The sequence below is a fragment of the Talpa europaea genome (genome assembly GCF_964194135.1).
Source record: "Talpa europaea genome assembly, chromosome: X".
Taxonomy (NCBI): Eukaryota; Metazoa; Chordata; class Mammalia; order Eulipotyphla; family Talpidae; genus Talpa; species Talpa europaea.
Window position 1 is genome coordinate 78308808 of NC_140081.1, and position 25411 is coordinate 78334218.

Below are 25411 nucleotides of genomic sequence, written 5' to 3' on the forward strand. Positions count from 1 at the left end.
CAGTAGTCATTTGACTCAGTCTCTTAACATGCATTCATTCATACTTCAAATATTTATTCATTGACAGAGTGGGAGGTACAGGGGCTAGGACAGCTTATACATGCAAGTGTTTTTTTTTTTTAATTATCAAAAAATCCAATAAACAAAACAACAAAAATTCCTTTCTGGAAACTGAGTTCTTTAACTCTCCATTTTTGTGTTCTCTTTTAATGTCCTTTCCTCAACCATTCCATTCTTTCTCAGGCAAGCACATCAAATAGCATATCCTTATTGTTTCCACTTCTTTCCTTTCCACTCATTCCTCAACCTACTGGACTCTGTCTTCTGCTTCTACTATTGCACTAAAAACTCTCTTGATAAAGTCAGCAATAAACTCCTAATCTTCACATCTGGTAAGAGTTTCAGAGTTTTTACAAGACTTTCTTCATTTGTGATACTGTTATCCCCTCTTTCTGGATTCTTTAATATTTCTTGACTTCTATACTACCAGTTTGTCTTGCTCTTTCATCTAGTTCTCTAAACACTCAGCATTTTTCCTGGGTTCCTCCTCCTAACAATCTTTATATATCAGTAAGCATCATGATTTTGTCAATACCTTTCTTCTTCTCTGTGCTCTACTCACCATACAGGCTCTTCCTATATGATCACATTGAATCTCAAAGATCTATTATGCATCAAAAGAACTCCATGCACCAAGCATTCCAGTTATATATCAACAAATCCATTTTCTAGCACCACTCTCCAAATTTGTACATTTAATTTCATATCAGATATTTCCATCTGGAGAACCTACAGTGTCTACAAAATCAAGATTTAAAAAGAACATTTTCCCCCCTAAAACCCTGCCTTTTTTTATTCCTTACCTTGACAACTACCAACACCCTGCACTGCCTTACCAAGATGGAAACTTTCATTTTTCTCTCCTTCATCACCTGTATCCAGTCAATCACTAAATCCTATCAGTTATAATATCTCTCTCATGTATGTCTTCTTTCCATGACTCAGATATTCAATGCCTAAGTTACGTCCTTCATAATCTCCTTCTTTAGACTACCACAATAGCCTCTTAACTGGTAACTTTTCAACTTGTGTTTTACTCTTCCCATGTTACCACCACATTCACAACATCAATCACAAAAGTGTTGAAACCTTCACCAGTGTAGAGAGGAATATGCACACCAAAGCCCCCCTTGAAGATTGTACATTTGCCCCCCCCCATATTTCCTCACTATGGATAAGTCAAAAATGTACCTTTGAATTTTTCAAAGTTATTTTGATAAGGTTTTAATTAACTATAAGTAGAAGTCTATTAATAGCAATAGGAAATCACTGAATACTGGGAATAGCATTGGACAGAGAGATAAAAACAGTAGAGAAAAAGATGGCAATGTAATTTACAGGAGAAATAAATACTTAACTAACTTGTTAACAATTTAGATACTGCTAGAGTTCAATCACTTTTCTGAACCATATCTACATGCAGATTAAGGCTGATATTATATTGTTAGCCTATATTGGAAGTCATTTCTGTACTTTTGTGCTTAATGCAGGCATCAAAAAGAAATATCACCAGTTTTATTATTTTTATTTCAAAAAGATGTCAGTCTTATCATTTTCTAAGGTCTGTTCTTCAAATGAGAAATTATAAAGAAGAATCTGAGAAATGAGTATTTCGGTTTTAGGAAACTAAGGAGGATCAGACAGGCCAGTGCCAAAAAGGAAATCATCACACAGAGATATTGTTGATTATCGTAGCAAATCTCCCTTTCCATTTTACTGTTCTTCTTTGGTTCAAAGATTTTCTCTAGAGGCAGAAGGGAGGGCTGCACATTTCAAATTATTTTTAGGACTTTGATTAACTGTGCCACAAGACCCCAGGTGACTATTAATATACTAGTAAAGGCAGTTAAAAGAAGACCTAAGGTCATTCAGTGAGTGAATGAAACAAAATTGAAAGCATGAGTCTTGACCCAGTGATGTGATCTTTCTAGTAGACAATATAGTAGAGGTAATCCAAAAGGGGGCAAATGGGAATAAGGGACACTATCTGCACAAAAAGGTTAGAAGACAAGGCTTCTCAGCACAAAATTCAGTATTAAAATGAAAGAACTTACCAAGTGAACTTTCAATACATCTATTCTATCTCAATAAAGCAAAATTTTGTTACAATGCAGCCCACAATTATAAGGCTACATATGTGCTGAAAAGAAAACCCTTTGCCTTGAAATATGAAGGCTCAGTAAGACAAAGCCAAAATTTAAAAAAAAAAAAAAACAGCTACGACTTATGCTTCCAAACATCAGCTTTACAAAGGAATGCTGCTGCATTTAATTTGTGTCTCTGACCAAAAGGAAATTCTTTGGAAAGCAAATGCTCCATAAATGCTTGTTCAATTGAATTATCTAATTGGCTAATGTCAATTTTTTTAATGTTGAAGGAGTATTTGGGATTATACATTGATTAGCTAACAAGTACTTATCATCCAAAGAAAACCGGAAGCTCATGCCATAGCTTACCAGGATTTTTGCAAGAGGAGACAAACATTCATAAGATTGCTGTTAATTATGTTTCCACTTCTCATGAATTGTTTACTTTTATTATTTACCTATGTCTTGAATGGTATTGAAGCAAGCCATGTAAGTCCCTTTGTCAACTGCCAGAAGTATAATTCTCTACAATTAATCAGTAAAAAGAGAATTAGGCGTTGCTTCTTTAGAATTAGGAAAAACCTGCTGCTGATAAATTGAATGCATTAAGAAATTAACATACCAGTAAATGATTGATCATTACAATTAACTTAATTTGCATTTCCAGAATTCTACTGAAAGAAATCAAAATCACTTCTCTAAGATATTTTTAGCCACATTCTCCAACTGGATAAAGTGTGCAAGAGATATGGTACTTGTTATTACAATTAAAAGTTCAAACTTATCTGAGATAGGTTTTAAATAAGTTAATACAATATATTTTAAGATATGAACTTCACAAAAGGTTTTTATCAACTAATTTTTTTATCTGTCCTGAAAAGTACAAAAGAACAATACATCAGTATGTCATAAATCACAAGGGATTTAAGAAGTGGAAGAGAAGGCCATTTCAATAAAAATTATTTCGCAGATACAGGCATCTTTATACAGGTAGCCCATGAAAATATTACTGGGGAGTAAACAAAACAGTGGTGCTACCAATGAAACACTATTATCAGTCAAAACTAAAATTAATCATATTATTTGATGATAAATAATAACAATAACAAGTACTAATAACAATAATTAATGTCCATTGAAAGCTAATTATGCCGAGACACTATTCTAGTGGATTTGTGTTAATTCAATAAATATTTATCAGATGGCTAATATGATCTAGGCACTGTTCTAAGTACTAGGATTCAGCTGGGGGTGGGGGGATTCTGCTTTCATGGAACTTAACTCTAGTGGAAAGACAAAAATATATAGTAAGAAAATACAGTAATAAATACATATTATATGTACATTTATCAGAGCATATATATATACACACATATATAGCAAATATAAATGAATATATAAAGAAAAAATAAAAATAAGTCAAATAGTATGGCAGATGGTGATAAGTAGAGTGACCATAATGTCTCAGTGGTCTCAGATAGTCTTGGTTTATGCCTATATACCAAATATGTTTATTCCTAGCATACATTTTTACCTTCAAAAAAGTTCCTGTTTGGGCAATAAATTATAGTCACCTAAGTGATAAGTACTATGGGGGGGGGGAAGCAGAAAAGGAGTGTGTGTGGGAAGGACTATAATTCTCAACAGCATAGTCTGAGAAAGGCTCACTGAGATGGTGACATTTAATTCAAACAAGGTTAAAGGAAGAGCCAGTTTTGGAGGGAGGATAAGGAATTTGGTCTTGAATGGTATCTTAGTCAAGTTTCCCAAAACTCAGAAGCTGAGACAAAGAACTGTGTGCAGGGAGTGAATTTTAGAAAGTGATCTGGCAAAAAGGAATGGAGAAGTAAAGTGAAATATAGTAAAATATAAAAGCGAAATAAAGAAGTAGGGAAAATCAGTCCATGGGTAGGCTTCCGAGTTGATTACATTATGGGCAGCTGAAGTTTAATCTTACTGGGGATCGTCTGAGGAATTTGTAAAACAAGCAGAAGTTTCCTTGAATCCAGAGGAGGGAGATATCCATTACTGGTTTTTTAATCTAAGTCAAGAGTTGTCCCATGGTGTTTTAACACTCTTATGCTTCCAGATTTGTACATACCTCCAAATGGTTGAGTGGGTTTCTCCAGGTATTCCACATAGAGGTAGTAGAAAAAGCAAGAAATGAGTTAGCTGGTACTACTGTTAGTGTACATATGCAAGTCATATGGACAATGGTAACCAAAACAACTGGTAGCCAAAGTAACAACTGGAATTAAAAGATGACATAAAGAGAATGTGAGGTAGAGAGAACTGGAAGTGTCTGACACAGGTAGATTAAGCTTAAAATACTTAAAAGATATCCCAGTGGAGATGAAAAATAGGTAACTGGATATATGAAACTGAATTTGAGGTGAGTGGTCCAAGCTGAAGCTATAATTTTTTAAGCATATAAATGGTGTTAATATATGAGACAGGAAGAGAATAAGTATGTCAAAGATAAATGTCCTTAGGACCTCCGGTGCTTAATGATTGGGAAAATCAGGAGGATCTAACAGAGAATCATGGGACGATTCAAAAGAAATGATCAAGGGGACAAGAGAAGACTCAGAAGAATATGATATCCTACAAATAAAGTTAAGAGAAAGAAGCGATCGATAGTGTCAAAAGCTGTTCAAAGGTCAAGATGAAAGAAGAATTAGCCATTGAATTTCAACATGGAGGCCTTGGTGATCTTGAAAAGAACATCTGTTGAGGACATCAAACAACTCACTAAGGTATTAGAAAAATTGTTAACCTAAATGTTGGGTTTCCTACAGATATTAGTAGAAAATGAAATGAAGAAGACCGTGATGCTACAGACAGGGAAAAACACCTGCCAATATAGTCTGACGCTTGATTGACCACTTTAATGAGATAGAAAGAATAAAATGTAAGTAAGAATATAAATTTCTAAAGTAGAAAAGCTGTTATGCTAAAGCCTTTGAAAATTGGGTTATCAACATGTAAATTACCTCTCAATCAGATAATTCAGGTAGTTAGTGCATGAGGTTAGAATGTATAAGGTCAAGAATTTGATCTTCATCTTAGCTATAGGATGCTAACAATGAAAAGAACACAATCCTATTATGGGAGAGTGACCATGACAATTAGTCTTGAACAGCAATCTTTTTTCTTTAAAGATATATTTATTTTTGCATACAAGAACTGGGGTACAGGCCAGAGATGTGGGGGGGTGAGAGGATCCACCAGAGACAGAGTGAGGACTAGAACAGGCAGACTGACTGAAATACACTGCTGAGGGGAGCAGCGGGAGAGACAGGAGAGGTCTGCTGCACCATGTGGGTTTCTCCCTGGCCGGCCAGGGATCAAACTTGTGCTGCAGAGGCTGAGGATTGCTTCATAGTGTGGTGCTTAACCCCTTGCGCCACCAGGGAGTCCCTTGAATAGCAATCTCATAAGTGATATTAGTCTGATGCTAATCACAGTAATTCTTGACATTCAAGAAGGCTCAGAACATTTTCTTTTAACTAGTAAAACCATACATTTCGAATGGTAGGCAAGGATGACCATCTTCCATGATAACCCCATTCAACATCATCTGTTATCTAATAAATGGCACTGTGAGTGTGATATTGATTAAGAGTATGACTTTAGTATCCAGTTCAAATCTCAACTGGACCACTCAGTAAGATTTGTTATCATGGGAAATTAACCTCCTTCTCTAAGTTTCAGTTTGATCAGCTGCAAACTAAGGATTAGAAATGTGTCTAAATGGCATAGGGTTGTTTGAAATGGTAAATGAATTATACCTAGTAGAGTGTCTGAACATAATAAATATTTGCTCTTATTCTTGAAAATGAATAAACATGAAATCTTATTTGCTTAAATATAATTGTTTACAAGGTCCCACCCTGCCATTCTTGTTAGTCTAGAAGCATTTTTTCTGCAACAGTTTTCAACTTTATTTTAAACTTGGGAACTCACCAGAGACTGATTTTTTTGTTTTGTTTCAGTTGTTCAGAAGTCACCTATGAAGTTAAGCCTCTTATGTGGATTAAGTCAATGGCAATATTGATTTGGGCTTTTTATGAGCTACCAATTCTAGTTATCATAACCTTTCAAGGAAGAAAAAAAAAATCCCCTAGAAGATTAGAAACTCTCCCATCGTTACTGTCAGTAGACTAAATTATAAAATAATCCAGTGGATGCTTAGTTAGTAAAGCCATCAGGATAATTAAAAAGCAATATTTCTATTTATTCAAAGTATGACATTAATAGCATATACCTTTTAAATGCTACCAATGCAGGAAAGTCTTCAGATTAATTTGTTCAATTTTTAAGAGCTATTGAGCACTCTCAATATAACATTAGAAAGTACAGAATTTTGAATAAGTATGGGTGTGCCATGATAGTAACTGAATTGTGACGGGGTCACAAATCCTTTCAAAAGGCTTTGTGGCAATGAAGGCAAAAAGAAGTGATGAAAAATCCAATAAGAAATATCCATCTGTTGTTAAAGGATCACTAAAACTCCATTCTTAAGGTCAATGTCATCAGCAAGTATTAGAGGGAGTACATGTTCTAATGCTCAACTACTTTGGATACACCCACAGTGTAAAAAAGGCATGATGCTTTCAGCAGATTATAGCAGAGTAAGACACTCCTAATCCAATTGGCTAATGTGCATGACCAAGATATTGAAAAAGATGGATGTTAGGAATTTGATTTTCATCAATCCTCTTTCAGGATTTAAAATTTTTATTATCTGGTGTTAATCATGTTATTTTTAGCAAGCACATTCTCAAGAAGATTTGAACTGAAAGCCATTCTCTGGGGTTTTTCAGGAATTTAATTGGAGGTCTAAAAACTGACAGGACTAAAAAGTTTGTTAAGCCTGTTTCCATTACTGCTCATGCAGGTGCAGGTAGGGAAGCTATAAAGCAAGCACACACAAGAAGCTGTGATCTGCAGTGAAATAAGACTGACTTGGTTTGAACATAGGATGTTCCCTTATTCCCATGCATAAAGTTCCATTTCATTCATTTTCATATTATTTTCCAGTGACCCAGTTTTCAAGATCCTAAGAATGGGCAGGAAATCACTCTCTGAAAATGGCTGTAATTGGCAATCTGTGAGTTGAAGGCACTTGTGAAAGCATTTGACAATTGGGAATAATATTTGTGTCCTGGCAGTTTTCAGAATGATTTATGTATGCAATTTCAGTTGATCCTCTGTACCACAGTAAGGAAATATTATCTTCACTTTACATAACAGGAAACAAAAGTTGTAAAAGTTATTAAAAGAAAAAAGAGTTTTTAAGCACTTAGTATGTGGCAGAGTTTATAAGAACAAACAAGACACAGTCCATGCCCTCAAGAAATTTACAGTCTAGTTAAAGAAACAAAGATGTCAATAGTCACCTACAAGTTAGATGGATTACTGCCATTATAAGAGGAAGTACATATTGGAGCACATAGGAGTGACATCCAGCCCAGATCACACAACATCAGGGAAGGCTTCCCAAAGCAGGCAGTGTCTAGATGTAGAATTGTGGGTCAAGAAGTACCTACCCAGGTGAGGCGATTGGAAGAACAGGTTTATAACAATGCTTGCAAACGAAAGCCGGTCCAAATGTACTCAGGGTTACACTGACATTTAGAATCAACAAAAAGAATGTTATCAGGTCCAAAAACATCAACGAAGTGAGGAACCACACCTTTAAGCTTAGTAAAGTGGTGTAGCAGAATGATGTGTTTTGTTTGATTGAAGTTTGAAATTGCTTTTTAACATAAGTATAAGGAGTTTTAGAGCTATTGTGAGAAGTGAGGCATGTGAAGTGTGGGATAATGAGGACTATAGGCTGCAAGGACATAGATGATGGAGAAACAGTGACCTCAGAGGAGAATTAAGTTGGAGGCAAGTTGGAAGGAGAAAGGAACAACCTGAGAAAGTTACATGGGAAGGAGTGGCCAAAGCTTTATGCTCTCTAATCCATTCCATTCATTCCTTCAGTCCCCGGTAGGCTGGCCAGGGTCCCAAATGGCACGCAGACCTCTCCTGCTGTGCCCGCTGCTCCTCTCAGCAGTGTTATTCATCAGTCTGCCTGCTCTGTTCTCCGCTCTGGCTCTGGTGAATACTCTCACCCTCCCGTGCTTCTGACTGTACCCAGTGTTTGTATAAATAAATAAATTAAATAAATAAATGAATAGAAAATATTTACTAAGCACTTACTCAATTAAGACACTGTGCTAGGCTATTAAATAAAATAGCAGTTTGAACTCAAATTGCTATTGGTTCAGTATTTGTTCTTTTATACCACCCCAAATAATTCATTGGCAAATACATCAAAACAGATACAAACTTTTAAATTCGATTTATTTCTAAACGCCTGGCCCACAATGTGCAAAATACTACAGTATATAAAAGTTCCCAGTAACTGGTTAATGGTATCTGGCTATCCTCGATGGTTTCTAAAGACAGGATAAGGGGAAAGGAACTTAAAGTGCTACCTGTGGAATTCTGGCAAGCTATGCTTGGCAGTAAACATTGTCAAACACTAGAAAATGCTAGAAATTTCTTGATGGCTTCAGAATCAATGATCAATGCATACTTGTTGAATGTGTCCTTTGGAAAACAATGATTACTGAGTTGAACTCTGGTGAGACTTTTAAGGGTAAACAGTATGAAACGTTACAATAGCTATGCTAGCATGGGGAGAGAAAAAAAATCAACAGACCACACTACCACCAAAGAATGGTGATAGGACTGAAATAGGATCAAATTTTATGTAATTTTCAGAGGGGTAGGTTTAGTGTGGGCCTGCCTGAAGACATGTTCTTTGAAGGCCCTTGGCAGGCCTGTGATTGAATTTTAAGTTATTTGAAAGGTTCAGAGTAATAAAATGGTTCGAGTAATAAAAACTGTAATTGTGTTCCTTTCATAGCTTCTATTATTTTAAGCATTATTTAAGCAAAAGTTCAAGTATTTTACCATGAGAATGACTTATGAAAGTCTGTTTAGCTTGTTGAAAAGGTAACTTTGTGATGTAATTCTTACTGAATCCAGATGTCATGTAAGTTTACAAGCCCCCTTGGAACAGACTCCTTTTACAGGAATCTTCTGGTGGCAGAATTCTAAGAACATTAGTTCCAAACTTTATATTGAAATGTAAATAAATTTTAATCTCAATACATAAGTACATGCAAATAAGAATTGCAGGTATACATATTAGACTTCTTGATAGTATAGTACAGCCACAGTTAACAAAGGTCTAAATAATGTAGAGCTTATTTTAATTGGAATATCTATTCACCATTTGTCACTGGTTGTTGGCACTGACAAGAATGAGACAAATGTCAATAAAACAAAGCTACCCCAAAGCTTTCAAGTTCTTTATTTCTAGACTGAAGCTATTCTTCAATGGTTTCTACATCTATAGTCTAGTACAATAAAAGTAGATGTAACTGAACAGAAAAATACCTCCTGAATACACATAAAGTTAAACCAATTTGAATTTTCATACTCAAATCTTATACAATAAAGTAAAGTCTGGGGGGAAAAAAAGACTGAGAAATTTCAGGAATGAAATTTCAATGACTCTTAGGCTAACTGTTGTTAATTGAAAAGGTTATGAACTTACACTTCAATTGTATAATAATTTTATCTAAATTTGCATTTAGGTTTTTCCCTGAAGTAACTTTGGTTTTTTTTTTTAATGCTTTTTTTTATAGAGGCATGTTCTATTTATTTATTTGTTTGTTTGTTTTGTTTATACAAGCACTGGGTACAGTCAGAAGCGTGGGAGGGTGAGAGAATTCACCAGAGTCAGAGCAGGGAGCAGAGCAGGCAGACTGATGAAATACACTGCTGAGGGGAGCAGCGGGTGGCAGGAGAGGTCCGCGCGCCATGTGGGACCCTCCTCCGGTGGCTGGGAGCAGCCGGGGATCAAACCGGCGCTACAGAGGCTGCGGGCAGCTTTGCAACCCAGCACTCAACCGCTGCGCCACCGGGGAGGCCCGAAGTAACCTTGTATTGTAACATAATATAAGTTCCAGGTGTGAATACATTTGAATTCTGTGATATGACAAATACTGCAACTCAGTTCCACAAAACATCCTATACTAAAAGTATCAAGTACTTTTCCATGAAAAGTAACAAAACTATGTTTAGAAGTCAAGGTAGACAATATTCAAATTTGAGCCTCTTCCTAATTTAATATCAGAAGAGAATGCTACATGTTAAACATTTAAAAAATTAATTTGTTCAATTTATTGAATACCTATTAGGAGCCAAATACTGTTTCAAGCTCTAAAGTTAATTTCCAAAACATGGTGGAATTAGGAGGGCACAGCCAGCTGCATTGTATTTTTTTAAGTTTATTTATTTATACAAGAACTGGGGTACAGGCCAGAAGCCTGGGAGGTTGTGAGGATTCACCAGAGACAGAGTGGGGAGCACATCAGGCAGATGGACCGAAAACACCGGAGTTCTGCCACGCCATGTAGGTATCTCCCTGGCCGGCCAGGAATCAAACCTACACTGCAGAGGCTACGGACAGCTTCACAGCATTGCACTCAACCTGCTGCGCCACCAGGATGGCCCAGCTGCATTGTATTTTTAAGTCAAATTGATCAGATATGTCCCATGGCCCACTGACCAGAGTCACTGGCCCTGCCAAATGCAGTGCTGATTAAAAAGAACATGCTGGGCCTCCCCAGTGGCGCAGCAGTTGAGCACTGGGCTGCGAAGCTGCCCACAGCCTCTGCAGTGCAGGTTAGATCCCCAGCCGCCAGCAAGGGTCCCACATGGCGCGCAGACCTCTCCTGCCGTCCGCTGCTCCCCTCAGCAGTGTATTTCATCAGTCTGCCTGTTCGATTCCCCTCTCTGGCTCTGGTGAATTCTCTCACCCTCCCACGCTTCTGACTGTACCCAGTGCTTGTGTAAATTAAAAAAAAAAAATCTTTAAAAAAAGTAAAATAAAAATAACATGCTGACTGGTGGTCTTGGCTGTGTGCTACAGTCAAGATACTTCAGAAATCAGCTTTTATTGCTATCTATGTAAGAGGCAGGCTGAAGGAAACTACAAAGAATCACCTAGGGCCTCCCTGGTGGCGCAGCGGTTGAGCGCTGGGTTGCGAAGATGCCCGCGGCCTCTGCGGCGCCGGTTCGATCCCCGGCTGCTCCCCGGCCACCAGAGGAGGGTCCCACATGGCGCGCAGACCTCTCCTGCCGCCCGCTGCTCCCCTCAGCAGTGTACTTCGGTCCTTCTGCCTGCTCTGCTCCCCGCTCTGGCTCTGGTGAATTCTCTCACCCTCCTGCGCTTCTGACTGTACCCAGTGCATGTATAAACAAAACAAACAAACAAACAAATAAATAAATAAACATGCCTCTATTAAAAAAAAAAAAAAGAATCACCTAGATTGCAAGTCACCAACCTGTGCCCAGAATTTCTGGGGTTTGGGATATTTGGGTTGGGAAGCTACAGGAGAAAAAGGAAGCATAATAATTATGAAATTTACAGGTTGTTACCTATAACTTCTCTTCTGTTTTACCTCTCAGTTTTTATATGCATGTCTTGCTTAAGAAAATTCAATCAATAGGAAAAATAGAAAGCAATCTAATTAAAAATTGATCTACCTCATTGTTTCTTTAAATTTATACATAACTATATATAAATGTAAAATCATAAAAAATATACAGTATATAAATAATGGTGATGACAAAATACATGTTATAATATGTACAGACATGCATGTAAAACATACAATAAAATTCTGCATTTCTTGTGACTTTCCCATTTTTCAAAACCAAGGATTACTCTTTTCCCAGTTAGTGAAGGTGATTTTAAATCATATTTATTGATTAATTTGAGACATGCTAGCATTCAGCCTGGTTGTATGTCAATGTGATAATTTTTTAAAGTGTTCTTGACAATTCTGGAGTTGAACCATTAATGAGGAGACATAATTGGACTTTAGTAGAGAAGCCTTGTAAATGTCTCAGTTGAAGGCAGAGAAACGAATCTCAACTCAAACCTTTAAATTCTATGAAAGGTTTGGGGAGTGTCCTTATTAAATTTTTTTTTCTTTTGCCTTTGAGCTCATTTCTAACTGCTTTCTTATATGACATAAAAGACATAAAGGGTCATTTGCTCCAACAGTTAAAGACTCAAGAGTTATAAAATTAAATACTTCATGTGTTGCAGGAATGATTGGCACCAAAATAGCACTGCATATGGCTCAGTTTATACTGACAGGACAGTAGAATCCTCAGCTATTGGTATAAAGGCTTCAAATGAGAAAATTTCCAAGGTTCCAAGGGATCAAGATTTATCTTCTGTCACCTCTAGACCCTTGCAGAATTATAATGAGGAAGAAAAGTGCTGAAAATAAATAGAACTTATTTGTATATGGAGCTAGTTCTGCATCACAGATGACCAAAAAGGCAGAAAAACAGTTTTCTGACAGGATGATTTCCTGACAGGACATGTAGGCATACCTCATAGTCATGCCTCTGCAGATATTTAAAACTGCTTTTGACTGTTCACATGAATATAAAGTTACATTTTGAAATGCCAATTTGAATCTTGCTCAAATCTTTGTAATAAAAGAAAATCAACATGTAATACAGATATAGTCTCAATCAACCTTATGAACTAAAACTCTTCCAGACCTGCAGAGTTTTTCCCTGTTATCTATTGAACTAAATCCATGCCCTTTCACTTCACTTTTTAGATTCAGCAAAGGCTTCCTTCTTATTTCACCAACCTCCCTTTTTCATCATTCTTCAACAGTCTCAGCTTCAGCCATGTTATCTATCCTGTGTGTCATTCAAATCATCTGACTTATGCTCGTCTGGTCTTTGTGTTAACCATAAAATAAATGGACCCTAAAGAGTTAAAAGGGAAAAAAAGCTTTCTTTTTCCCCACTCTTCACAATCCCAAGGCTCCATGTCCCCTTTGATCCTGCCCTGTACCTGAAGCAATTCACAATGAGGAACCAAATTATGTAGCTGAAAGAGGACAGCTGCTTTGTTTCCCAGGGCATAGTCATCTGTTTGACACTTGGCCAGGAAGCCAGTCTTTTCTTTTTGAAATTATATAGATCTTCAAAGGAAAATACACAATTCCAAAGAGTTATTTAAGAAAGGGACACTGGAATCATTCTCCATTCGATGTTGTAGGCTTTAATCTAGATTTAGAAGAAGTATTAAAGGATTAAACATAGTATTAAGCAAAGTGGGCTAAGGGGTAGACAGTGGAAATGAAATAAGCGTATAGAGGCTAGAGTGATTTTCAGACTGAGAGCAAAGACCATGTAGCTTCACAGGCATTGCAGCAAAAGAATTGAGAAAGTGACCTAGCTATTCCTGGATAAAGGATATGTATCAAGAAGAGGACAAATGGTCAAAGGAAAAACCACACTCGCATGTCTTCACCTATTGCTTCATAAAGTCAGTTCATGAAACTATACAGACAATTATTTCCATCAGATTTAGCCCTATTAGGTGAATTATGCCATTTGGTAATAAACTCTATAGGAACTGACAAATTGTGACTGACAGTGGCTACCTATATTCCAAATGAACTGATACAGAAGAAAAGTGTAGTTTTACTGAAATGGCAACATTCAGAAGGATGCTCTAAGATGAAATTAGCATACTATATCACTGAAAGTATTCTTCTTTCAATTGTCCACCAATCTGGCATCCCATCCCTACTCCAAAGCCACCCATACAATATATATTTTTGCACTCTTCAACATAACCGGAAAATATCACATATATGTCTATGCTGTATTGTGTATATGTCTATATAAGGAAAACTGTCTCCTTTGCTAGAAACAAAATCTTGACCATCTGTGGATTTAGCACTGGATAGAAAACATCCTAGTTGATGGAAACAGTAAATCAAGATAACACAATGTTAATGGAAGGTGAAAAATTCAAGGGCAGAGTTGACTTCTTGGCGGTTAGTCTCCCAGCCTCCCAGCTTCTGCTTGTAGCTACTCCTGTTAGTGCTAAATCCTGGGGGAACTAAGTTGCATTAAATAAGAGGAGATAAGATTCCCTTAGTAGATAATCACAAGCCATGGCCCATGGATATAGAAGGACTTCAAGCATCTCCTGAACGCCTTTAAACATATGGCACACATGGTGTCAGTGTGCATTTTTTTTTTCCTGAAAAGAAGATTCAGAGCTTTGATCAGATTTTCAAAGCATTAAGTCATATCCACTTCTCTGCCTCCCTACTGTGAAGAACCATTATAGTGGTCATTGGGAGACTTTGAAGGATGTTCAGAAGATGGTGTGATTTGTTTTTAGAAAGATGACCTGTAATGATTTGGAGGAGAGTCTGGAGTTCCCTTTTATCAGAAGAAGAAACTGTAACATACAAAGAATACAGCCTATCTCCATTAAATCAGTTACACAGTGGTACCTCCAAATTAGAGAATTTCCAACTTTCATTTGACACTCAATGTTGTTTGGAAATCATTTTTATTTTCATATGAGAATAGATATTTAAAACAGGTGGCACAAGGGCCTCCCCTGGTGGTACAAGAGGTTGAGCATAGTGCTGTGAAGCTGTCCGCAGCCTCTGCAGCACGGGTTGGATCCCAGCCGCCCAGTGAGATACCCACATGGCACAGCAGACCTCTCCAGGATCACCCACTGTTTTCCTCAGCTGTGTATTTCAGTCATTCTGCCTGTTCTGCTCCCGCTCTGTCTCTGGTGACTCCTCTCACCCTCCTGTGCATCTGGCCTGTAGCCCGGTTCTTGTATGCATGAATAAATAAATCTTAAAAAAAATCTCTTCTACGCTGCCTGGGGAAGAGATTTTTAAAAATAAATAAATAAATAAAACAGGTGGCATAACGTGGACATCATCCATTGAACTTCAACCGAGAGTGAAGTGGAAACAACATGTGATTTATTCAGTCATGGATTTATATCTCAGCAATGCTACTTACCCAAGTTGTGATATTCTACAAAATAGGGTTTACAAGCCTTCCCGGTGGCACAGCAGTTTGAGTGCAGAGCTGTGAAGCTGTCCGCAGCCTCTGCAGAGCCAGCTTGATTCCTGGCTAGCCAGGGAGAAACCCACATGGCACGGCAGACCTCTCCTATTTTGCCCACTGCTCCCCTCAGCAGTGTCTTTGGTCTGTCTGCCTGTTCTGTTCCCCGCTCTGTATCTGGTGAATCCTCTCACCCTCCCACACATCTGGCCTGTACCCCAGTTCTTGTATAAATAAATTTTAAAAAATAAGGGTCACAATGATTATCTCTTCATCATGGCCTATCACAACAGAGTTATGATAAGAACTAAAGAAACCAGCTCGGCCAACGCTTGACACAGTGGTGAATATTATTTACTGTCATTACTATTCCCCCATTTTCATCTTCAGTCCCGCCTCACCTGTGCCCCAGATATATATGTACAACTCCTTTTCAGCCTACCCAGAAACTGCTCTCTTTCCTCATCTGAAGTTCTTGACTCAATCCAGTCAGCAGATAACCATGCATGTCTCTTCTTTAGTCAAGAAAACTGAGATATCAAGAAACTTCAACTCTTCCCACTCCATTTTAGAACTTTCTTCCTGTATCAGAAGAACGGAAGATTCCCCTTTCAAAGCTGCTCCCTCCTCCTGTGATCCTTAACCATCCTGCAAAAGAGCCTTATCCAGTAATTAATTATATTCATTTGCATTCACTCATCAAATCGTTGTTATTGGATATTTTCCTCTGAGATGATTTAAATCATAAGGCAGGAGACTCCCATCTTGGGTGTACACTGAAATATCTTCAGGTGTTTTAAAAAATGCCTGGGTCCCACCCCAGGAAATTCTTTTTTTTTTTTTTTTTAAGATTTATTTTATTTATTTATTTATGCAAGCACTGGGTACAGTCAGAAGCACGGGAAGGTGAGAGAATTCACCAGAGCCAGAGCGGGGAGCAGAGCAGGCAGAAGGACCGAAGTACACTGCTGAGGGGAGCAGCGGGCGGCAGGAGAGGTCTGCGCGCCAAGCAGCACCCTCGCTGGCGGCCGGGGATAGAACCAGCACTGCAGAGGCTACGGGAAGCTTTGCAGCCCAGTGCTCAACCGCTGTGCCACCAGGGGAGGCCCAGGAAATTCTTGTTTAATTGATCTGAGGAGCAGTCTTCGTGGTGGGATTTGAAAATTCCCAAGGTAATTTTAATGTCCAGCCAAGGTGTAGAATCTCTGGTCTAAAGTCAGCAATTACCTTTTAAAGTGCCTACTGCCTTTTGTCAATATTCTTTCTATCTGTTGATTCTGATTCTTTTGACAATATTATTCATACCTTCTTGCTGGAAAATCTCCCCTCTTTATGTGATACTCCTTCCTTTTGATTCTTTTCTGACATTTCTAGTTCACCTGTTTTCTTCTGTCCACGTCCACTACTTTAAATTCAGGTATTAAACTCAGGCTTTCTTTGTGCATTTCTTACTGGATGATCTCCACAGCTTTAGAAATAATCTATGGGGAGATGAGGATTTTGGCTGCAGTTGGGTTAAATGAGAGAGAGAGAGAGAGAGAGAGAGAGAGAAAGAGAGAGAGAGAGAGGGAGAAAGAGAGAGAGAGAGAAAGAGAGAGAGAGACGTTGTTTCCTTGACTTGCAATCTGAACTGGGTGCTATCTATGTATGCATAGTAGGTATGGCAATAGGCTGAGATGTCAGACTGGGTTTCATTTCCAATCCTATTAAGACTGTGTAATATTGGGCAAGTAATTTAGCATCTCTGTGCCTCAGTTTACTCATCTGTAAATTGGAGAAAATAATGATCCCAACCTCTTAACATTATGGGGAAGCTTAAGTAACATAAACCATCAAAAGCATCTTACTTAGGGCCTCCCTGGTGGTGCAAGCAGTTAAGATGCAACCTATGAAGCTATCCACAGCCACTGCTTGAGTTCGATCCCTGACCAGGGAGTTATCCACATGGCACAGCAGACATCTCCTGACTCGCCCGCTGCCCCCTCAGCAGTGTATCTCAGTCTATCTGCCTGTTCTGTTTCCCACTCTGTCTCTGGTGAATTCTCTCACCCCACACCTCTGGCCTGTACCCCAGTCCTTGTACTCATAAATAAATGAATCTTTTAAAAAAATTGTACTCAATGACTGGTGCTTAATATTTTGCTTATAATTACTGTTATCATCCCCTGAGCAGAGTATCTGATTCTAGATTCTAGACTCTTATATTATTATATTGCATCATATTGCATCACTGTTGATGAATTAGATCTGCCTCCTCAGTCGTAGTCTGAATTCTTTAAGGGCAAAGACTCCTTCTTATTCATCTATAAATCTTCAGAGTTTGACAGAGTAATTGGCACTGACAAGTAGGCCTCAGATAGGAAATAGTTCATATCTGTTGCCCAACACTAACTGAGATTGTTTGCATGGGATTCTATGTTGATGAGGATTTCAGGCTGCAGTTGGGTTCAACAAGAAAGTACCATGATGTGATTATGGGACAGGTAGAGGAAGAAGTGGCAGAAGTTCCATGGACATTCTATCCCAGTTTTAGTTGCTGATTTAAGTAAGTGTTTATTGAATAAGTCTCTGTGAACAAATTATACTGGCTGAAAGACAAACAAACTGGGGTTGTTGCTAAATAATTTTCTTTTATCGTCTAAGCTCTTTCAGAGCAGTCATTATAGATTTTTATGCTAGAGACTTTTGACAACCAGAAGTATAACATGCTTGCAGCAGAAATCTGACTACATGTGATCAAAAGCTGTTGAAATTTTCATTTTATAGGCCTTGCTACATTATATTACACCTGCCATCTGTGATCTTTATTACATAAAGACCGAACCTGAGATTAAAAGTTCTTTCAAGATTTTTGTAGGAACTTTTATCCAAATGGTTTAGATATAAGCAAACAATAATTTAAACTACTGTTAAGTGCTGGAAATAAGAATCAAGAAATATGCTTTTCAAATTTAGGCATCTTTCTACTCCTTGAATTCACAAGTGGCAATGCTGTTATGGGAGGAAGTGGCTTATAGCCTGAGGGAAAGAAAGGGAAATAATAATCACTAAAACCCATTTATTTCCAGTGAATTTATTCTACCTAATTTAGTACCTGGAATAGAGTTTACACTAAATAAATATTTAATTAAAAAAATAAGAAAATGAAAAAGTAGATGGATGAATGCATGGACAGATGAATGGATGGATACGTTGGTGAAATGAATAGGTAGATGTGTGGATGTGAGTATGCACGGATGTGTGGATGAATGGATGGAGGACAAATAAACTGAGCTTTGCTTCCATGTAATCTTGGTAAATAAAATTGGTATAGCAGTTTTAAATTTGTTCCACCAGATGGCGGTAATGTGAGACATAGGCTTAGGTTGTAAAAGACAAGAGGAAAGCAACCAATCAAATAAAAAAAATAATACTAGGAGAAGGAGCAGTCCTAAAAGATCAGTTAAGAAGGAAGAAATGTTTGTGTCACCTGTAGTATCTTATGTCTATGATCTTGTGGAATTTGTAGTAGGTCCTGACCATACTTTTCTATGCATGAGTGACTTTTCATTCATAATTACTTTTCAGTAAAGTGGCTGTATTAAAAATTAATATTATCTATTATAAAAATTATAGCCCAAGTTTCGTGACTAAAATTATTATTCTTGGTTTATAGACTCGTATATTTATATTTTCGCCTGTCTTATACTAATTTCTTAGTTAATTGATGTCTCCCTTGGAAGTGAGGCTATTCAGAATAACAGTTAGTCTGTGTGCCTCCAGGAAATCTATCCCTGCTTAAACATGCCAAAAGCCATATAAAATAAGCTTACCTAGAGTCCATTCATTCCTTCAGTAAAGAATTGTGAATAATATCAGATTAGTGTCCATGCCTTAATTCAAAAGCTTTTAGAAAATAAGAAAATCAGTTTTAGAATCCAGGATTGTGCCTACATGGAATAGAGGGGCTGCTTCCTTGGCAAGTAAGATAAGAAAATGAAGATATTTTCAGACAGGATCAAGTATATCCTCACATTAATATTACCCCCCAAACAATCCATGAATTAGATGACATTCATTTCCTAAAAAGTGGAAATGAACAAAGAGGCTCAGGAATATTTCATTGTAAATTAGATAGCCTATCATCTGTTCTTTTCAAAAATGAATCAGAATACGAAGGGTTTCTAAATCATCTTGTAAACCCTTGGATCATTAGGGCATAAAGGGGCTGGCAAGGTTGTTGGGGATGGAAATGGAAAATAATATTTATGAATCCCTAAACATTTTCACACTTATAATCACAGTTAGTCCTTACCACAACCTCATGATGCAGATATGACAGATTGTATAGTATAGTGAACAATGAGAACAGTGGAGCCATAGACTTGTTAGCTAAGCCCAACTCTTACCACCATGGCTTAGCTGCAGAAAGCTCTGGAAAGTTATTTCTTTCCAAGTCTCAGTTACCAGTTAACTCATCTGTAAAACTGGTATAACATCTCATACTTATGTTATGCCTGCTTTCTTCTGTCTTGACTTAATATTTTTCTGAGATCTTTATTTCCTTAAAAACTATGAGAAAGGCTCAATTTTAGTTAGATTATTACAAGATATGACATACATATTTTCACAAATATAGTAACATATCTGTGAAAATTAAAATTTTCTTTTACTCATTGATAGTAATGTTATGGAATAAAACAACCACCAAGAAGATACTGAAGAACTCACAAAAAAGATGACTGAGCCCATGGTTTTGTCTAATGTATGGTCATTCATTTCCCCTCCAAAGATGTACATATTTTCCCTCCTAGGTCTTACTAAAGATGAGTGAGTCAGTGGCAGATGAGATTCCAAGTTTTCAAATGGAATTCACTTCTTAGAGTTTTACATTTTAGTTTATATAAGTCAGCACACTGAAGGATGAGTACTATATTAAATTTAAATAGAGTCAAAACATGTTTATGTCAGTTCATGGATAATAGATTCAGATTATTGTCCTTGGCCTTTTTGTAGTCACACTACACATTCTCCCTGGCAAATCTCATCCATCCCCAGGCAATTTTACCATAAGACACTGATGCATTCACATCTACTTATAACAAGTCTGGATCTTTCCTGAACATATTTACAACTACCTGATGGGAAAATCTACCTGGATGTCACCTAAGCATCCTAAATTTAACGTGTCCAAAATGAAACTCATTCTCTCCTCCAAACCCACTTCCTTCCTCTTATTCTCCCTCTTCTGGTAACTGGATCAAAATCCTCCAATTTCCCAAACTTGAAACCTTAGAATCATCCTTGAAGCTTTTATCTCTTTCAACCTTGACAAGCAATTACCAAATCCTATCAAATCTACCACACTAATATCAATTGAATATATCTCTGCTTCACTAATGAAGTCAGAGTTTAGACCTTCATCACCATTTTTCATCTGGATTAATTCAGATTTTCTCCCTGCATCCAATTTTTTCTAAATGCAATCAAACATCTATACTACTGCTTACTTACCTACAACTGTCTTCTATACTTCTCATACTAAAAATTATAGTTCATCATGAAATCCCCATCACTTAAAAGTTTTTTGTAATGTTTAAAGGGAAAAAAAGAACTCCCAAATAGAACTTGCAACATTTTTCAAGATCTGGATTCAAAGTACCTTACTCAAGACATAATAAAATTTTCACCATTACAGTACTTTACACAACTTTATGCCTTTGCATCTGCTAATAATCTACTCTCTTGGAATGTTCTTTTCCTAATAAGCTCTTGATTCAAATTTTAAGATCTAGATCAAATATCACCTTTTTATGGACCTTGATTCTCCTGTGTGCTTCACAGTCTCTTACTTAGCTGTGAAAGTACTTACTACATTTAATTGCAATGATTTGTTTGATGACCATTGCTTCAACCACATTATGAGTTTCCTATAGCAGAAGCTATGATCGTTATCTTCTTCTCCAGCATCTGACTTAAAGCCTGACACATACCATATGTTAACAAAAGCTTACTGAGTTATAATAGGATCTTGAAAGTAAGTTAGGATGGCATCATAGAAAACAAACTTCTATAGTCCCAAAATTCATTTTGATCACAAAACACAGAGACAAAATGTAAGGCTGCCTAGCTCTTTATACTGACTTAGTACAAAATGGCTTATATTTTTTTTAAAATGAACTGTCAACAGAAGTGCTTTCTTATTTAAACTGAGAACATATTATATAGGTGCTCTATACTCTAATCCCAAAAGCCACAACTCAGAATTTTAAGTTCATAATCCATAAAGACAAACTTAAACAGAAAGACATTTTTAATTAATTAACTTGTTTATTTTCTAACACCATTGTTAATTTTTGGATAGTATTTGATTTTTCCCTTCAGGTACAGTCCCCATAGTTCTCCTACCACCATAGCACTCATGATCCATCTCCTCAGTCCCTAATGCTCTTTCTCCCTTCTCCCTCTCCCTTCCCTGCTGTATGCCTCAGATCTATGATCAGCTTGCAAATTGTGTCTTTTTCCTAACCCTTAAAGAGAAACATTTTCTTTTTTAAAGATTTATTTTATTTTATTTATACAAGCACTGGGTACAGTCAGAAGTGTGGGAGGGTGAGAGAATTCACCAGAGCCAGAGCGGGGAACAGAACAGGCAGACTGACGAAATACACTGCTGAGGGGAGCAGCAGGCAGCAGGAGAGGTCTGCACCAGTGCCTCATAGGCTGTGGGCAGCTTCGCAACCCAGCGCTCAACCGCTGTGCCACGGGGGAGGCCCATTAAAGAGAAACATTTTAATGGGAACTACACATTTCTTAAAGCATAACAGATACCAAATACTCAATATTCCCATAGAAATCATTTCCCAATTGCCAGTTAGGCAGAAAAAAATAAAATTATTATATAACATATTCACATGGTGGTCTTTAGCTGAATAAATATGGAAGAATAAATAGAATTGCTGGAAAAGACACACAAAACTTTAATCAATTATGTTAAAGAGCTAAAATAATTAATACAGGTACTAGTATAAACATTTAACACATAATTAAATGTTAGTATTAATATCTTAAATCTTTGGCTCAATTTAAAGTTTAATAGTAAAATTCAATACCAATTAGAATATATTGGTTTTCATTTGTAATCACTGTATTTTACCAGATAATATTTTAAAAACAGCTTTCAAGGCATGATAAGTACTTACTTTTTGGTTTATAACAACTTATTTCTTAAATAAAAAGTTGCAGAGCACACATTGTATGCAAAGTATTATAGAAAAAAGGAAGTTGAGAAATTTAGGTATTCCCTGCTATCCAAAAGTAGAGCATTCCTATGAAATTTTTCATAAACCAAAATGGTATAAAGCAAAGAAACAATTATCACTCATTTATTTAGAAAAAAAATTTGAGCTCTCCTAGACTCACAAAACATCACCTACCAAATCATATTAAATAACATATAAAACCTAAAATCACACTAACATTGAGTAAAAGCAGGATATGATAAATTTAGCCTGTTTAAAGCTGTTCCTGGGGAAAGAACTTGGTGCCATTCTGGCTACTTGTGGTGCCACTGCCTCTATGCCAGCTTGTGGCATAGCAAACACTGAATACTATTTTCACTTTCATCTTTTATTATAAACCAGAAAATCCTTAGGATTTTTTCAGTTAGCAAAAACAGTTAATAATGTAGGGCTTTCATAAAAGCAAAGTGGCATACCATACTTTCAAAAATCAGAGATACCCAGAAATCATGATCACCAGCTTCAATGAGTGTACGATCTAGGAAAGTATATATACACACATAACAAACAATAGAAATGGATACAAAGAAAATATCCATAATGTTCATGGAGGAAAAGATCACCCTCACAATGGAGTAGTAGTAGTGATGGGGATGGCTGTGCAACAAGGGCTCTGTGACAATTGTGGTAAACTGAGTTCTGAAAGATGGCTGAATATGGACAAGTGGAGATTCAGAGAAGGGCGTAAACTTCTAAAGAAAGAAGTACAGGATAGCAAAAAGACTAAAGATGAATGAGGTGAGGTCCAGGAGACCAGTTAGGAAACAAAATACAGTCTGATTAAATACAAGAGCAGTGATAATGATAATAGAGTGGAGAAGATGGATTTGAGACATGTAGAGGTTAAATCTGCTGGAACAGACAGCTGATTCGATACAGAAAAGCACATGTGGATGACTAGGGAGAACAGGAACATCATTAACAGATGCTGTGATGGAAGGATTGGGGCTGTGAAGACGATCACTTCCATTTTAGATATATTTATTTAGATTTTCCAGTGGGTTACTCATCTGGAAATATACAGCAGGTAACTGAAAATGTAGAACTAGAATTCAGGAAAGAATAGAGCAGAAGATCAGTATTTGAAAGTTCCTTAAGTAGATGTGAACACTGAATCTATCTTCGTAAAAGAGATTCCAAAAGCATTGGTGTAGTGATCCTTAAATTTAAGCATGCACCAGTAATCCCTGGAGGATTAATGAAAGCAAATTGCTGTGTTTCTGACTTAATAACTCTGGGGTATTCTGTGATGGTGCTGCTGTTCCAGGGCCCATACTTTGAGAAACACAGATCTAAATCATCAAATCTTTTTTTTTTTTTAATTCAGCATTGGTCTCGTCTTTTAAAAAAATAATTTGTACCAACGTTAGCAATTTTTTTATCTACCTGTTTTCCATTTATTAGAAACTGTCTTGTCAATCCATTATTAAGGAAACAAAGCTGCCCAAAGGATATGCTTCACACTATGGCTGTGATAAAAAGGGTTTCAATAAATTCTTCCCTTCTTTCCTAAGGACTGTGCTGCACCAGATTTCAGTATTCTGTTGACAGACCTGCTGGACCCTTATTTGGTGGCCTCTACTAACCTCTCTAAAGCTCTTTAGAAGTCAAATATTTATTTGAGACTTTTGTCCCATATAGGCAATGGCTTGAAAAGCACTTAGCTGTTTACTTTTCATCTTACTATAAATTATTTATCCCTCAGTCTGTAAATGGCTATTTGCAGGATTAGACAAATTTTGAATGCTCTGATAAGAGGACTGTTGCATCCAAATTTGTGCATAATCCATAAAAAGCACATGTAACCTACAACCTTAGCTGGGATGACATATGAAACAGATTCACTAAGCATATGTAAGCAGTGCGAAATATTAATCAGTTAACATCAGCAAATTTGTTTTTGAAACATAAATTTACTGCATACATCATGCCCTAATGAGAAATAATGTTAGTTACAAAAAAACAATAAAAACATACCTTGAGTAGTTTTCTCTACTTCTTTCCTCTTTCTACTCTGGCTATTGTAATTCATCCTCAGTTCTTGGTTATATTCATGCAAAGTTTCTCTGGAATTGTATGACTGTCTTGGTTTACGTCCATCTTCACTTTCATCAGATGAACTGGTGTAAGCTAGATCCATTTCATGCTTGACTTTTGACAAAGGCTGGTAGGGTTTGCAGTCTGTTTGCTCCATCTCTGATTAAGCAAGCTCAGTTTCATGAAAAACTGGAAGAGGAACTCCTTTAATGGAAGCAGTCCTGAAAGAGAGAGGGGAAAACACAAGCCTTCTTAGATTTGTCCTTTTGCAAAGAAATGCATCTGGCAGATTCACAATTGGTACTGATAATACTATATCAAAGGAGAAGAGTAAAAGACAAACTATGTAACATGAAGCTAGCCAGAGGCAATAATAACACTCCGTGTTACATGCATACATTTTCAAGCATTTAGGATTAAGCTGTAGGTTACAGAAAACACTCAAGGTAAAAGAGAGACAGTCTTCAAAAATATTTGTACTAGAATGCAAATAAAGGCCAACATTGTTCGATGGTGTGTGCATGTTTTTAATGTTAAAGTCAGTGGTTAGATTAAAAATCATTAAGAGATATGAAAGCATTTAGGAGTACAAATCTTACCCCAGCACATTCTACATTTGAAATGAAAACTGATAAGAGAACTACATTCAGAAAAAAAAAAAAAAAACAGACTCTTGCCTCTGGTTTAATATTACATTTAAGACAGGGACTCTGAGGAAGGGAAGGATTCTGAGTGAGAGAGGCTCATGAAATAAAGTATCCTTGAGGGGGACTGAGCTCTTTGTGCTCATATTGTGGTTTTTCAAGCCTCAGGCTTGAAGAGCAGTTTTAATGAGTTAGGTGGTGATAATTTTTGTTCTTCATAGCACCAAGAGGCACATTTTTGGTGAGTATATTGGTACAGTAGATTTCAAACAATAGATTCAAAATTGGGTTTAGAGATAGAAATTTT

At 36.9% G+C, this 25411-nt stretch overlaps 1 protein-coding gene across 3 annotated transcripts in view; it reads right to left on the minus strand.

The window, feature by feature from the left end:
- The window catches only part of TENM1 (teneurin transmembrane protein 1), a gene marked incomplete at both ends in the record, with an annotated part of 529505 nt that extends 504888 nt beyond the window's left edge, over nucleotides 1-24617 (minus strand). For all 3 annotated transcript variants that reach the window (XM_084259136.1, XM_084259137.1, XM_084259135.1), the window contains one exon: nucleotides 24401-24617. In XM_084259136.1, coding sequence (XP_084115262.1) covers nucleotides 24401-24617 — 217 coding nt within the window. The remainder of the gene's footprint in view (nucleotides 1-24400) is intronic.
- Nucleotides 24618-25411: the final 794 nt, after the last annotated feature.